Here is a 13,307-nt window from a genome sequence, read left to right as displayed (position 1 = left end):
TAAACTTAAACTTAAACTTAAGCCTTTCTTATTAATAGATTGTAGTATGCTTTGCTTCACCCTTTGCAGTTTACATGTTGAAATATATGCCTCAACTATTAGTTTCATTTCATGAAGTGAGTGAACGTGTATCAAAAATGACTGTGACTTATACATCTCAAGTGACCACTTCGAGGCATATAAGCAACTTTTTGCGACTGCTAGGCAGGTAAATTTTACACAAATCTTTTAATTAAAATATGAAATATTAATAAGCAATACTTTTTATAGATGGCGAGGCAGTATTTATAAACTAGTCTGGATGGATTTGATTCTCTTCTTAATTCTTTACATTCTACTGACGCTTTCATATCGTTATCTGATGAATGAATCGGCGCGCAAGTAATATTTAAAAGTAACGATATTTAATATAAATTTGAATTAATTTATCATCTGATGAACTAGAACCTTTGAGGGAATTGTTGTATATTGTTCGGTGTACTCGACTCTCATTCCATTGTCATTTGTGCTGGGCTTCTTTGTGACCCTTGTGATGGGTCGTTGGTGGGCGCAGTATAAGAGCATTCCTTGGCCGGATTCGATTGCTCTGCTGGTTAGCTCCTCGATACATGGAGCCGATGATCGAGCTCGAGCTATGCGGCGCACAATCATGCGTTACGTTTGCCTCTGCCAGGTGATTGTGTTCACGATGATATCTCCTAGTGTGAAAAAACGTTTTCCCACCTACAATCAAATTATTGAGGCGGGTCTGCTGCAGGAAAACGAGAAGAGCATCATTGCGGTGTTGGACATTGCATTTCCCTACTATCCCAAGCACTGGATGCCAATTGTTTGGGCTGCCAGTCTCGTGAATCGTGCTCGCCGTGAGAACAAAATACGCGATGACTATGCTGTGAAATCTATAATCGATGAGTTGAATAGTTTCCGCGGTTGGTGTGGATTTCTGCTCTACTACGATTGGGTCAGTGTGCCCCTAGTTTACACTCAGGTGGTCACACTGGCCTGCTATTCCTTCTTCCTGTGCGCCATCATGGGTCATCAGTGGGTGGACACTGAGAAAAGTCCCTCGAGTCAGAATGTGATATTCAAATACTTTCCAGTGCTCACAATTCTGCAGTTCTTCTTCTACATGGGTTGGCTAAAGGTGGCAGAGTCCTTGATTAATCCTTTCGGCGAGGATGATGATGATTTTGAGGTAAGTAAAACATTCATAATTTCATACATTTTCATTCCTACTTCGTAGCTCAACTGGATGATTGATCGCAATCTGACTGTGTCTTATTTGATTGTGGATGAGATGCATCAGGAGCATCCGCAGCTGCTCAAAGATCAGTACTGGGATGAAGTCTTTCCCAACGAGCTGCCCTACACCGACGAATCAAAACGTCCCGTTCCACCGCAAAACTCCACAGCTCGAATGGGACCTACGAAATCGAATCTTAGTTGGGATGACAAAAACAACATTATACAAACATCGTCGATATTTCTTCCTGGTGCCATAACCGAGTCCTTTGCGGAGCGCAAAGATGAAGTCAGGTCCACTGGAGTGCCTTATAATCAAAATACTGTGCGCTCCGAAGCGATCATCTTGCAGCCAAGTCCCACAAGTAGTAAGTCAAAGTCATGCTCGAAAGTTTTCCCTTTACATTATTTGTTTTATAGTGAACCTGGAGGAATTGATCGATCAACGCAATCGGGAGAGACGCGAACGCATGCGAAATCGTTACCAGGACATGCGTTCCAATCATAAAGCGACTAATAGTCGCTATGTCCTCACCGTATTGCGTCCACCTTCGGTTAGCAGTAGTCAACCTCTACTTGCAGAGGAAGCTGAAGAGGAAGAGGAGGAGGAAGTGGTGATTCCAACATCGGAGCCAGAGAAGCAAGATTAAATGTGTAACACATTAAAGCAGAAGTCAAAGAATTGTCACGATTTAAATTCTCCGACTGTCGCAATAAACCTCAACTCTCAACTCCATGTGCATTTCAGTGACAAAAATGGCTTTTGATAGGTTAAGACAATGTACACAGGTTTTTTTTCTGTTTGAATCATTTATAAACCATACACACAATGTCTGCGCTGGACGGGGGAGGAGACATGAAATATCCTGCTAGCTGACAAAAACAACATGTGAAAAGGCTCATTGTTTGCATTATCATATCTGAACATCTGAAAATCTGACGCGATGCGTGTTATTATTTTTTGCACTTGACAGCACTTTCCAGGCTCCACAAAAAGCTCGTAAAAACAAGAATCAATTCTCTAGTGTGTACGCTGAGCAGTTACCCAGTAATTAGATGGAAATTTCTAACAGAAAAATCGATTTTGTAATAATTTTAATTTTATTTACAAATTTAATACTAAATTGAAAGTTTTTAAGTATAGCTAAAAGCTTCATTTAGGATTGCTCCCTTGGCATCTTTTTTAATTACAGCATTTTTTCATTATTATACTTTAATTACAATGTATTGTATTTGTTTTACTAGCAAATAAAATTATGAAAAAAAAACGGTTTTACTAAATTTACTTAAATTTCTTATGAAGCAACTTTATAGTCGAGACCCTTATATATGTATCTTCTACCTATGCAATTATATATATATTTAAATTACTAAGACCATTCAGATTCAAATTCAAGCACTCTGCATAACGATTTGAATTATTGCGAATTAAAATCAGAAATATCAAAAAGGAAATGGAAAGTACTTAAACATAAATACTAGCAATAAATAAAGCACTTTATATGGTAGTTTACTTTGCATTTTCTTTATAGCCTTTATCTCCGCTTAATATATCCAGGGTATAAAAAGCATCTGTCAGAGCGGCCATGCCGGATGCATTTGGTAGTAAAAAATTAAATAAATTGTAATGTCAGTCGCTATTTATGAAAGTTTCAAAATTTTATTATTTTTAATGCGCGCTTGCAATGTGGTTCAATGCGGTTCGATTCAGTTCGCCACTTAACTCATTTGGGTGTTGACTTGTTTTTGTCTTTACATTAACAATTTATTGTTGTTGTTGCTGTGTTTTTTTTTTTTTGCATTGCATTTTATTTTATTCCCCTTTTTCGTCAATATGTAACCGTGCCAATCAGTCAATTTTTAATAATTGCATGTCGATATGTACATTGTCAGTTGACCACAGGCAAAACGGGCAAAGGGGCTGCATCTGAAGAATCTAGTTCAATAACAAATACTCTATAAATCAAACGGAAGTTTTAATTTATAAATACGTAAAATCAAAATATTAGAAAATTCTAATTTATTATAAAAAAAAATATTTTGATACAATTCAAAATTATGTTATTAATTCACCGGAAATGATTTCTATAATATTTAAACTTAACGTAATAAAAGATTCAACCCGAATTAGTTATATAAAATATAAAGGTCCATTTTTATTAAATTAATTTGAATATTAAATAAATAAAAATGTCAATTCAAAATTAAAATTTAATTTAATACCAAAAAAAAAAAACATAAATTTATAAGACATCAAATAACGAGAAATTAAGAAATTAACTCTTAATAAATATACAAAATTATTATATCTATTAATATTTTCTTAATACATAAAGCAATTTATGAGTTTTGTAAGCGTTGACTTTATAATATTTCATTTGCATATTTTGAAATTATAAAAAATTTCAAAAATTCAATATCAATTTTGACTTTAAAATATTTCATACTCATATTTCATGCATATTTCGAAATTAAAAAAATGTAAAGAAGTCAATAACAATTTTCAAACATAGAATTTTTTAATTTAAAATACAATGTGCATCTCCATTTTATCTTTTATCTTTTTAGTACTGTTCCATTTTGATTTCAATATTTGGTAGACTTCTTCGAAAGGTCAATTTATAGATGTGATGGAATATAAATATATTTCATATTTGCGCATGGCGTAGTTGTGTTTTGCTCATGTCGCCCGGCAGAGCTGATTGATGACATGCTGGCCACTTGGCAACAAAATGATCGAGGATTGCACTTGCCCAAGGATGATGATGTTAAGCACGGTGGGGAGAAGCAAGGGGGCAGAGGTATCTACAAGCGATAACGGCGAGTCGAATAAAAAAAGGGGTTAATTTAATTTCGCGCACGAACGCATTTGTCCATAATTGGCAATTAGCACTGGCCATTGGCATAGCCAGCAACATGGCCTTCCACACACACACACACACACACACACACACATACAGATACACAATAAACATACACACACACACACACACACACACACACACACTGAACATAAACTTACAGCGCGTGGTCAGCGTTTGCATTTTGCATTTGGCCAACGGCAACAAATATTTGCCCATGTCCGTTTTATGGTTTCTGAATACCGCTCTGTTTGTATATGCATTGTCTTTTTTGCCTTTTTTGTTGTTTTTGTAAGCGATTTTTTAAAAAATGGTTCGAATTATTGAGGCGTTGAAACAATAATCATCACATCGCATCACATTGCGTCTCGTCGCCATATCGAATATTTATTGGCTGATTGCAGCTGCTGCTGCTTCTCATCTCTCGTTAATTGCAACATCCATGCAAAATGCAAAATGAGTTTAACGCTAACTGTTACATATATACGAGGATGTATTTTTTCAAGGGGTTTGAGGGGTTGCGCCTGCCCCTGGCCTTGACAACGATTCAAAGCCATTTTTCACACCATTTTTCAAAGTCAATTTGGCAACATGTAATGTCACCTCTGGGAAGTCGCATTCAACTCACGTTGAAAGTTACCTTAGCTACCTCTTTGTCTGCCATTTTTAGGGTAGCTTTGTTTTCAAAATGGGCTGAACATTTGGCACCAAGCTAGAAAATATGCTATGAAAATAGTTTTCTTAGTTGGCAAAATAAAGTTGAAATTGAAGAATCAAATAAAATCAGCAGCTAGCTAAGTTGATTTTTATATACATATGTGTGTGTAAAGTTTAATTAAAAGTGTACCACTAAAATAATACAACAATAAAGAATTTAAATTATAATAAATAAATTAAGAATTTATAATATGATCTACAAAAATATTATTAACTTCCTATTCGTCCTCCTAATTAATCAAAATATATATGAGCTAGGATAGATAGCCACAACTTTATGATATTTGTTTTGTTTTTTAGGATAGGGAAATAAATTGCGAAAATGGGAAAGGATTTAAGAAAAAATTAACTATAATACAACTCTTCTAAATTGACATGTATTTTATATTTTTTCTTTTTTTTCATTTCAGAAATAATGTAATAAAAATATCTTGAAAATATATTCCAAATAAATACAATTTATGGGCTGTGACAACCATGACTATATAGTATTTGTTTTGTATATTTCGATAGTGAAATAAATTGCGAAAATGCAAAAGGATGTCAATTAATTGTCCATGATGGGGCGGCACGTGTGAAGTTGACTTCGTCACAAAACTTTCTTGTCATAGATAATAAGCTAAAGGGCTTTTTAGTTATGAACATCTCAAGTTGACTTTTATGCTTCACACTCTCGGGTAGGAGAATCAACTCTTTTAATCTTGGCAGCAGTTCCGTTTGCCTTCGTTTGCTCAGCGCTTATCTTGCATCTCGACGAGCTGAGTGCGATAAGTCTGTGTCTCTGTTTACAGCGCATTGGACTGTCTTTCAAATGGAATTCAACCCGCACACACACACACCAGTACACACTAACACACACCAGTACACACCGACACACACTTGAACACACTCACTTTGTGAAAAGCGCATTAGTCGCTGGCTGGACATTATCGTTAACATCTTTGGCTTTCATTCTGGCTAATGCTAATGTCCTTTCGCTTCGCTCTGTCTTTGTCCCTTTCCCCAAAAATTTGGCTACCTTTTCGGGTATCCGATTTTGTTGTTACAAGGCTAATTATGTGACAGCCTATTAGCAACTCGATAAATATGTGCCCAGCGGAGAGTGGAGAGCGGGAGGAGCGACGAGCCAAAGAGCTGAGAGTTGAGCAAATAGACCCATTCCATAGCAGATACTTTTTCATGATGATGCTCGGTTGTTGCTGTTGCTGTCCCAGCGAAAAGTTTACTTTATGGCGCCACCTCCTTGTTGCTGCTGCTGCTGCTGCTGAGGCTCATTCATTAGATATGCGAACCCTGCTCCCGGGCTGATTATGACAAAGCACTTTTACCCAATTGGGTAAATTAGGTGGAAACTGAAAACTAAATGAAACGGAACTCGGCATACGCCCACTTTTCCCGGCAAACCGTCCGTCGCTCTAATTTCGAAAGACAGTGGAGCAAAAAATAATACAGAATACAGTACACAAAAAAAAACTGAAAGAATGGGCAAAAAAATACCGTTGCTTTTTGACGTTTTTAGCAGACAGAAAACTCGGGGAAACTCGGACCACGAACCGTAGCAATTATTCTGCATTAACGAAAGGGTTTAACATTTGCGTTTTAGCCAGTGATGCTCGACTGCGACGTTTAACAGCAACAACGCCAACAACAACAACAAGCCGCATATTACTGGGCCATAGTGGGAGGAGTATAAAAATGGCGAGGGGAGGGAGGGGACAGTTTCGGGTCCTGGGGGCTTGTATGCCTTGTAATTCATTCGTTACGTTGCGTTTGTGACGCTTTTTTTTGTTTTTGACTTTTGCTTTTGCTTTTGTTGTGCGGCCGCAGCGACGACGATAAATTGTTGTAATTAATTTTTATTTAACTGTGAAAATGGAAATTTTCGTTTTTTTTTTTTTTTTTTTTGTTCAACTGCTGCTGTTATAACATTTTCAGAATTGGCTTAAAATGTAAATTATTATTGCGGCCAGAGAGAATACTGTTTCGTCATGTTGCGCCGGCTTGCGGATCAGGCTAAATGGCATAGTGAAGGCAAAACCCAGAGGCGGATTGTGTGCGGATTTTGGTTCATGGAACGTTTGTCGTGTCTATTAATTAAGCTGCATGTGTGTGTAGGAGGAGCATCACAGGTCAGAGACAGGCGGCAAGGCAGAGAGGGAGAGAGGAAAGGCTGTGTTTGCTGTGTTGTAAGTGATAATTACAAGTTGGAAACTTTTACACTCAATTGTCGCAATTACAGGGTCGACACGAGCTGAGTCAGTGGCCCAAAAGTAATTACAATTAAGCAGACTCCATAACATCATGCGCATCAAAACAAAATTGCAGTCGCAAAGTTCTTTATTAGTTGCTGTTGCAAAATTTATCAAATACAATCGCTTTTCTAATTCGCGCAAACCAGCAACAAAATCTTGTTTGGCCAACAAAACTTTAACGCTTTGAATCCCTTCATTTAAAACAAGCTCTCTCTCTCTCCCCCCTTTTTTGTGGTATTCAGCCGAAATATCGCTCTGTAATGTGGGCAAAACTTTTGTCTAAGTATTACCAATAAAATTGATGGAGAAATAGTCCGAAACTATTTGGTCGTAGATAAAAAACTTTTTCGCCCAAGCCAACTCTGAACAAAACAACAAATTCCAGTTAGCAAAAGCTTGGCTTATATTAAAATTCCAAAAAGAAGAGAGCACAAGCGAAGAAAAGAAGTAAAACAAGTGCAAGCAAAATGAGTGCAAGTGAACTAAAAGTGAAACTAACTGAAAACTGAACTCAAAACGGAGCGAAGCGATTTTCGAGCAGCCAAAAAGGGGTTCAAATTTTAAGTAAGTGTTTGGCTCTGGCTTTGGCTTGCGCAGTGCCACAAAAGGGATACGCAACTCCTTGCAACACACACACACACACTTACAACAGGGAACTCAACTGGAGTTTCAAAACTCAAGAGGGGAAAGCTATGAAGCTCAGGAATGTTGCAGCAACAACTTCGGGTTGCAGCTTAGGGCGAAACATGAATGAATAAATGAATGAATAGATAGCCGAATGAATGAGAGAGTTAGCCAAGGAGCACTAAACTTGCTCAACTAGAATGGAATTCATAATTGCTGCCGGACACTGCAAATTCTGTCTCCCTCTCTGTGAAATTCGGAGAACTGCATTTTAAACATATCTTAGATAACTTTTGTGCACATCAATGGTGCTTAACACTTTAGCATTTGTAAAGCACATTAAAGCTTTTGTAACTTGTGATTATCATATTTAATTTTCAATGCAAACACTCGAGTATTGCTCCAAATGAATTCGGTATTAAATTTGCACAAACAGAAAATTTAAATTGTTTGAACTAAGTAATTTTCACACAGTTGTACAACCGATTCGCACAGCATTTCTATTAACGCTTTGCAACAAATTTCGAAACTTTTTAGGCCAATTATTGACACATTTGGCGAGACGCCGCCGCCAAAGTTGCAACGCAAAAAAAAAAGCATATAAAACCAATCAAAGTTTGAAACAGTTTCGAACAGGTGTTCCTCCCTCCTTCGTTCCACTGTTCCACTAAATCAGCTCCTCATCCTTCTCCGCTCGCTCTCGCTTCTAGCCGAGTTGTCCACCATTGAAGCGAAAACACGCACAACTTTTAGCTACTTGTAATTAGCTTTTCTTGTTCGATTCGCTGGCAAGCGGAGCCCGAAAGCGACAGTTCCTAAAACGCTTAACACGCAGGCCTTATCCAAACTGAACTTGCCCCACTTGCCACTTGCCACACTTGCCCCGCGCTGCGCTGTGCTGTGTGGCAGCACATTTTTGCGTGCCTCGGCAGCTAGCAAAATTTGTTCTTACGCTCTGAAAGATTTAACTTTTTGATTGAGAAAACATCATTAACGCACGTAAAAGGCCAACTATTTACTGCTTTCAGTGTGTAAGTGTATGTGTGTGTGTGTGTGTGTGTGTGGGAGTTGGTGTCTAGGTTAAAAGTTTCGGTTTTTCTGGTGCTAAAAATCAAATAGGGGAAAGCATTGCCAACCCAGAAGAAGAACGTTGTAAGAAACTTTCTAATCACATTTACCGCAATTACTAACAAGGTTTTTTGTTGACTGCGGTGAGTATTTTGGCTCTTCTTGTTGCTATCTTGAGGTTTCCCCCCTAGCACTTCGCTTTTTGGGGGTCTTATGTTGGTGTATGTAGTACAAAGCAAATTAAATAATTTAATTAATTATGAAATTTTTGCTCTCAATTTGTGTTGCTTTTTGCCGGAGTTAGAGCAATCAAGTCAGCTATTTAACCTAATCAGAGTTTGATGAAGAGCAACAAAATTCCATTGAAAAATTTCAGATACTTGAGAGAACTTTACTTTAAAAATATATTTACTTTGGATTAAGAAGCTCATTTTGTATAGAATTAAACATATTTCATTGTAAAGAACAGCTATAAGAATTGGAAAATATTTTAAAAAGAATGGCATTATTTATATTATTAATTAAACTAAGAAAAGTTTACTGATATGATTAAGTTTATTAAGATAAATAAAATCTTCATAGAATTAAAAAAATGAAATTTCAATATGCAGCAAAAAAATTAAAGAAAATTATAAAAATTCAATTGAATTAATTAGCTAGCTTGAGTCACTTTAGAAAGCTTTTTTTAAGATATATTTTCTTAACATAAATACGTTAACTTTATATTTGAAAGTTTATTATTCGAATTAGAGAGAATTCAAGGCAGAAGAAATCCAAAAATACAAATTCACAGTCGACAAATTTTTTATAATGTTAATTTACTGGAGTAACTTAAGGAGGCATTATTTTAAAGATAAACTTTTTTAAGAAATAAAGTTTCATTTTATATAAAAGCATTGAAATTAAATATATAAAATTCAATGAAAACAATTTAAAAATTTGATAAAAACCATAACAAAGAAAAGAAATTATTTCGCTTCTCTACTTAGAACATTCATTTATTTTATATAGAATTGAAAATTTAAATTCAATGTAAACAATTTCAAAATTAATCTTATTCATTGATTTTAAATGCAACTACTTCCGCCATTGCCATACTTGAATTCATTAAAAAAAGAGCGAAAGGAAAAACACATTCAAAATTGAACCACCGCAATTGAAGCCACTAGAGAAACTAATGAACCACATCACAACGAACCTTCTTCCCCTATTTGTAATTTATAATGAACCAGAATTGTGCATAATCAACTAAACCCTATCGTCAGGGTGAGGCCACAAACAAAAGTGAATTCTCATTGCGACGATGCCGAAAACGTTTAAATCGAGCAAATTCTCAACCCTAGCAAATTGATAATGCCTTCTATCTGCGTCTCGATCTATCTATAAAGGGATCATTCACATGCTCCATCAAAGTCAGGGTTACTTGCACAGTTTCTCTACCTGAATGCCAAATTATTTATATCGCACTTAAATTGCCAATAAATAGAAATTTTCGGGAACGAAAAGAAGGGGTGATGATGTCGTCGACAGCTGCGCTCAACGCAATTTACGATTTCTTATAGAGAGCCAACGAAGCATAAAGTCGTTGATCAGACCGCTTCACTCCCTATTACTTATAAGTGGATGTTTCTACCTAGGGAGCTGCCTCTAAGTAAATAACAATTGCAGAAAGGTAAAGAACGAAGCGTCACCGAAAGGCAACAATCTTAATCTTTAAACAATTAATGCCAAAAACGCTAATGATAGGGGCGGGCAAAGGACAATGATAATCCTGAAAAATATGAAGAAAAGTACTTGGTACTCAGTATTCGGTATTCGGTATTTGGTACTTACTCTTATTTGGGCATTAGTTGGATTCTGGTCGCTAAACAAGTGCCCGGGATTATGGCCAAATCGAAAACTTTCAAAACATTTTAAATGCCTCGGCGGACTGCCAGCTGTGTCGCCTTCATCTTCAGACCCAGTTTCCGTTCTTCCAGCTCCCGTTCTCACTTATTTTCGGCCCTGCCAAGGGTAAATGGGGAACAGAGGAGGAGACACAACGCCACGCTTAACAATATTTCAAGCGCCAAAGTTTTCTTATGGTTTGTGCCCACACAATGTGCCCAGCAAAAAAAAAAGAATGAAAAAATGAATGGAAGAAAAGACGAACCAAACGAAAAGAAAACTCTACGGGCTAAATGTGAATGAGAAAATTCAGGCACAAACTCCAACGAATACTCGTCGTCGAGCCATGCCAAACCAACCAACAACCAGAAGCAGCAGCAACAACAACATGAGAAATTGACATGGAACTCACATTGGGGCAGCTCGATTTTTCAAAGCGATTTGCATATATAAATAAAATACCATATTTTTAAAACAAAATTATTTAAATATTTTGCAAACCATTTATTAGTGTTATGAAATATATATATTTTCAGTATTATTTTTTAAATAATTTAATAATAATTATTATTGAATCTTTTATTGCCTGACAAATACAAATTTCTTATATGAATTCCACAAAGTTTAATAAATTAATATTTAAAGCATTTTCAAATTGACAACATTTACAGTATTTTAAAATACTATATTTTTAATATTATTTAAATTAATAATTGTGAAATTTGTTTTATCTTCAGAAATATAAATTACTAATAAGAATACTACAGAAATTAAATAAATTAATATTTGGAACAATTTTTACAGACAATTTATAAAATGAATTACCTAAAGTATATTTGAAATTCGTCTTGCCACTTTATACTTTCGTAGACTCTTGAAATAAAATTCTAACACACATACGCCACATGCATAGTCGCACACACTCCACCCCCCGCATACACTCACACCCACCCACCCATATAACCCAACACTCACTTACAAACTCATATACACTCACACATTTAGCCATTCACATATTCGTCAGTTTGAGAACGGAAAGAAAAAAATTTGCTCGCTTCGTTTTCTGCTTGAATTACAAATTGCAACATCAAAAGTTTGACGTTCTTCGTTCGGTTGCCACAGAGCCATGCCCCCCTCTCTTCGCTCCTCCTCTCCCCTCCTTCTGCTCACAGTGCGAACAGAGGCTCTACTTCTGTTGCTGCTGCTGCTGTTGCTGTTGTTGTTAACAATGCTTTTCGGTTTTGCTTGGCTCCTTGTTGCTCCCAGTTGCCAGTTGCTGGTAGAAGTTGCTGTTGTTCTTGTTGTTGTTGTTGTTGCTGTTGATATTGTTGTTGTTGCCATTGCCGAAAGGAAAGCAATTTTCCAGCAATATGTTCTGCGTATTAGAATTTTGTTTACACTCGAAATGGAAAACATGTTGTGCAATGCAACTTGTACTATATGAGACACATCTCTCTCTCTCTCTCGCTTTCCACTTTTCTTTCTCTCTTGTTGTGTGTGTGTGTTTCACTCATTTGTTTACTTTGAAATCGAGTTGTCAAGCTGCCTTTCCATAAGAGTTTAGCATTTTAAAATGCATTTCCATGCCATAAATGCTTCAAAATGTTGCAAGCTTTTCCGCGCTCTTCCTCACATCATATGTAATTCCTCTTCCCCTCATTGAAACATCAGCAAGCAACACCACCCACGGCCTTATGCTAATTACTTTCAACAGCAGCTGTTGTAATAACTCAGCCATAAACTGCTCAATGTATACACTAAAAATTATGCATAATTATTTCAAAGCATTTTCATTAATTAGCCGGCAATGTTGCCGTTGCTTCTGCTGCTGAATGTTGCTGTTGCTGTTGCTGCAGCGTTCTTCCTTCTTCTGTTTCCTTCTATATGCGGTGTGTGTGTGTAGAGGAGCTTAATGTAGGTCGCTAGGTGGCGCCACCGCACAGATTTCGACAATTTAACACCTTCATTATTAATTGAAGATGGACTAAACCTTGTTTAACACCCCGCCGCCCCCACATTTCCCATTTGCCCCAGCTACTTCAGCGCTTTTATTATAGCGCACAATTTACGCCAAGTTAAACAGGGTAAAAATTTTTACGTTTTGCCAAAAACTTTGCGCTGAAAGCTTCGCCCACAACTTTTAGAATATTAATGATGATTTGCTGCCAACAGCAAGAGGGATAGAGAATGAAGTCGAGCAAGGAGCAGAAGAAGAACGAAGGAATCATTTTTGAGCACTTAATCGCTGCTTGGGTATAACAACTATTGAATGCAGTTTACAATTGTAAACCGAGGCAAGCCTCGTGTTCTGCACATGTAATTGAACATTGGATTAATCGCGAATTATTTATAGTCGAAAAGGCAAAATTGTGTCAAGTGAGTGGTATTTGAAAGTCAACCGAGAGTTAAATGGCTATCGGCATTTGCTGAAGCTTTAATGTGTTTTATTAACTAATTAAAGCACGACCATGTGAAGATTAATTGTTCGTTAATATTATCTTTTGTGCTGACAATTCAATTAAGCTTGACTCAGCCAATATAAATTTTCAATAAATATAAATTAAGGAAATAAACTTCAAAATGAATCGAACTGGAATTGTTTTAAAATATATATATATAATAAATAAAATGTTTTTACTAAATAAATAGAGTATTA

General features: G+C 36.4%; 1 protein-coding gene across 1 annotated transcript; it reads left to right on the top strand.

Moving 5' to 3' along the window:
* The first annotated feature begins 83 nt into the window (after positions 1 to 83).
* Positions 84 to 2,001, top strand: LOC117571373 (bestrophin-4). Its single transcript, XM_034253488.2, has 5 exons — positions 84 to 208; positions 271 to 381; positions 445 to 1,195; positions 1,244 to 1,610; positions 1,663 to 2,001. Exons 1-5 carry the CDS (start codon positions 87 to 89, stop codon positions 1,890 to 1,892), a joined length of 1,581 nt encoding a protein of 526 aa, XP_034109379.2. The 5' UTR covers positions 84 to 86; the 3' UTR covers positions 1,893 to 2,001.
* The last annotated feature ends 11,306 nt before the right edge of the window (positions 2,002 to 13,307 follow it).

Source organism: Drosophila albomicans, chromosome 3 (genome assembly GCF_009650485.2).
Source record: "Drosophila albomicans strain 15112-1751.03 chromosome 3, ASM965048v2, whole genome shotgun sequence".
Taxonomy (NCBI): domain Eukaryota; kingdom Metazoa; phylum Arthropoda; class Insecta; order Diptera; family Drosophilidae; genus Drosophila; species Drosophila albomicans.
The sequence above is the reverse complement of the archived record's forward strand: the minus strand, read 5'-3'. Positions and strand labels throughout refer to the sequence as shown.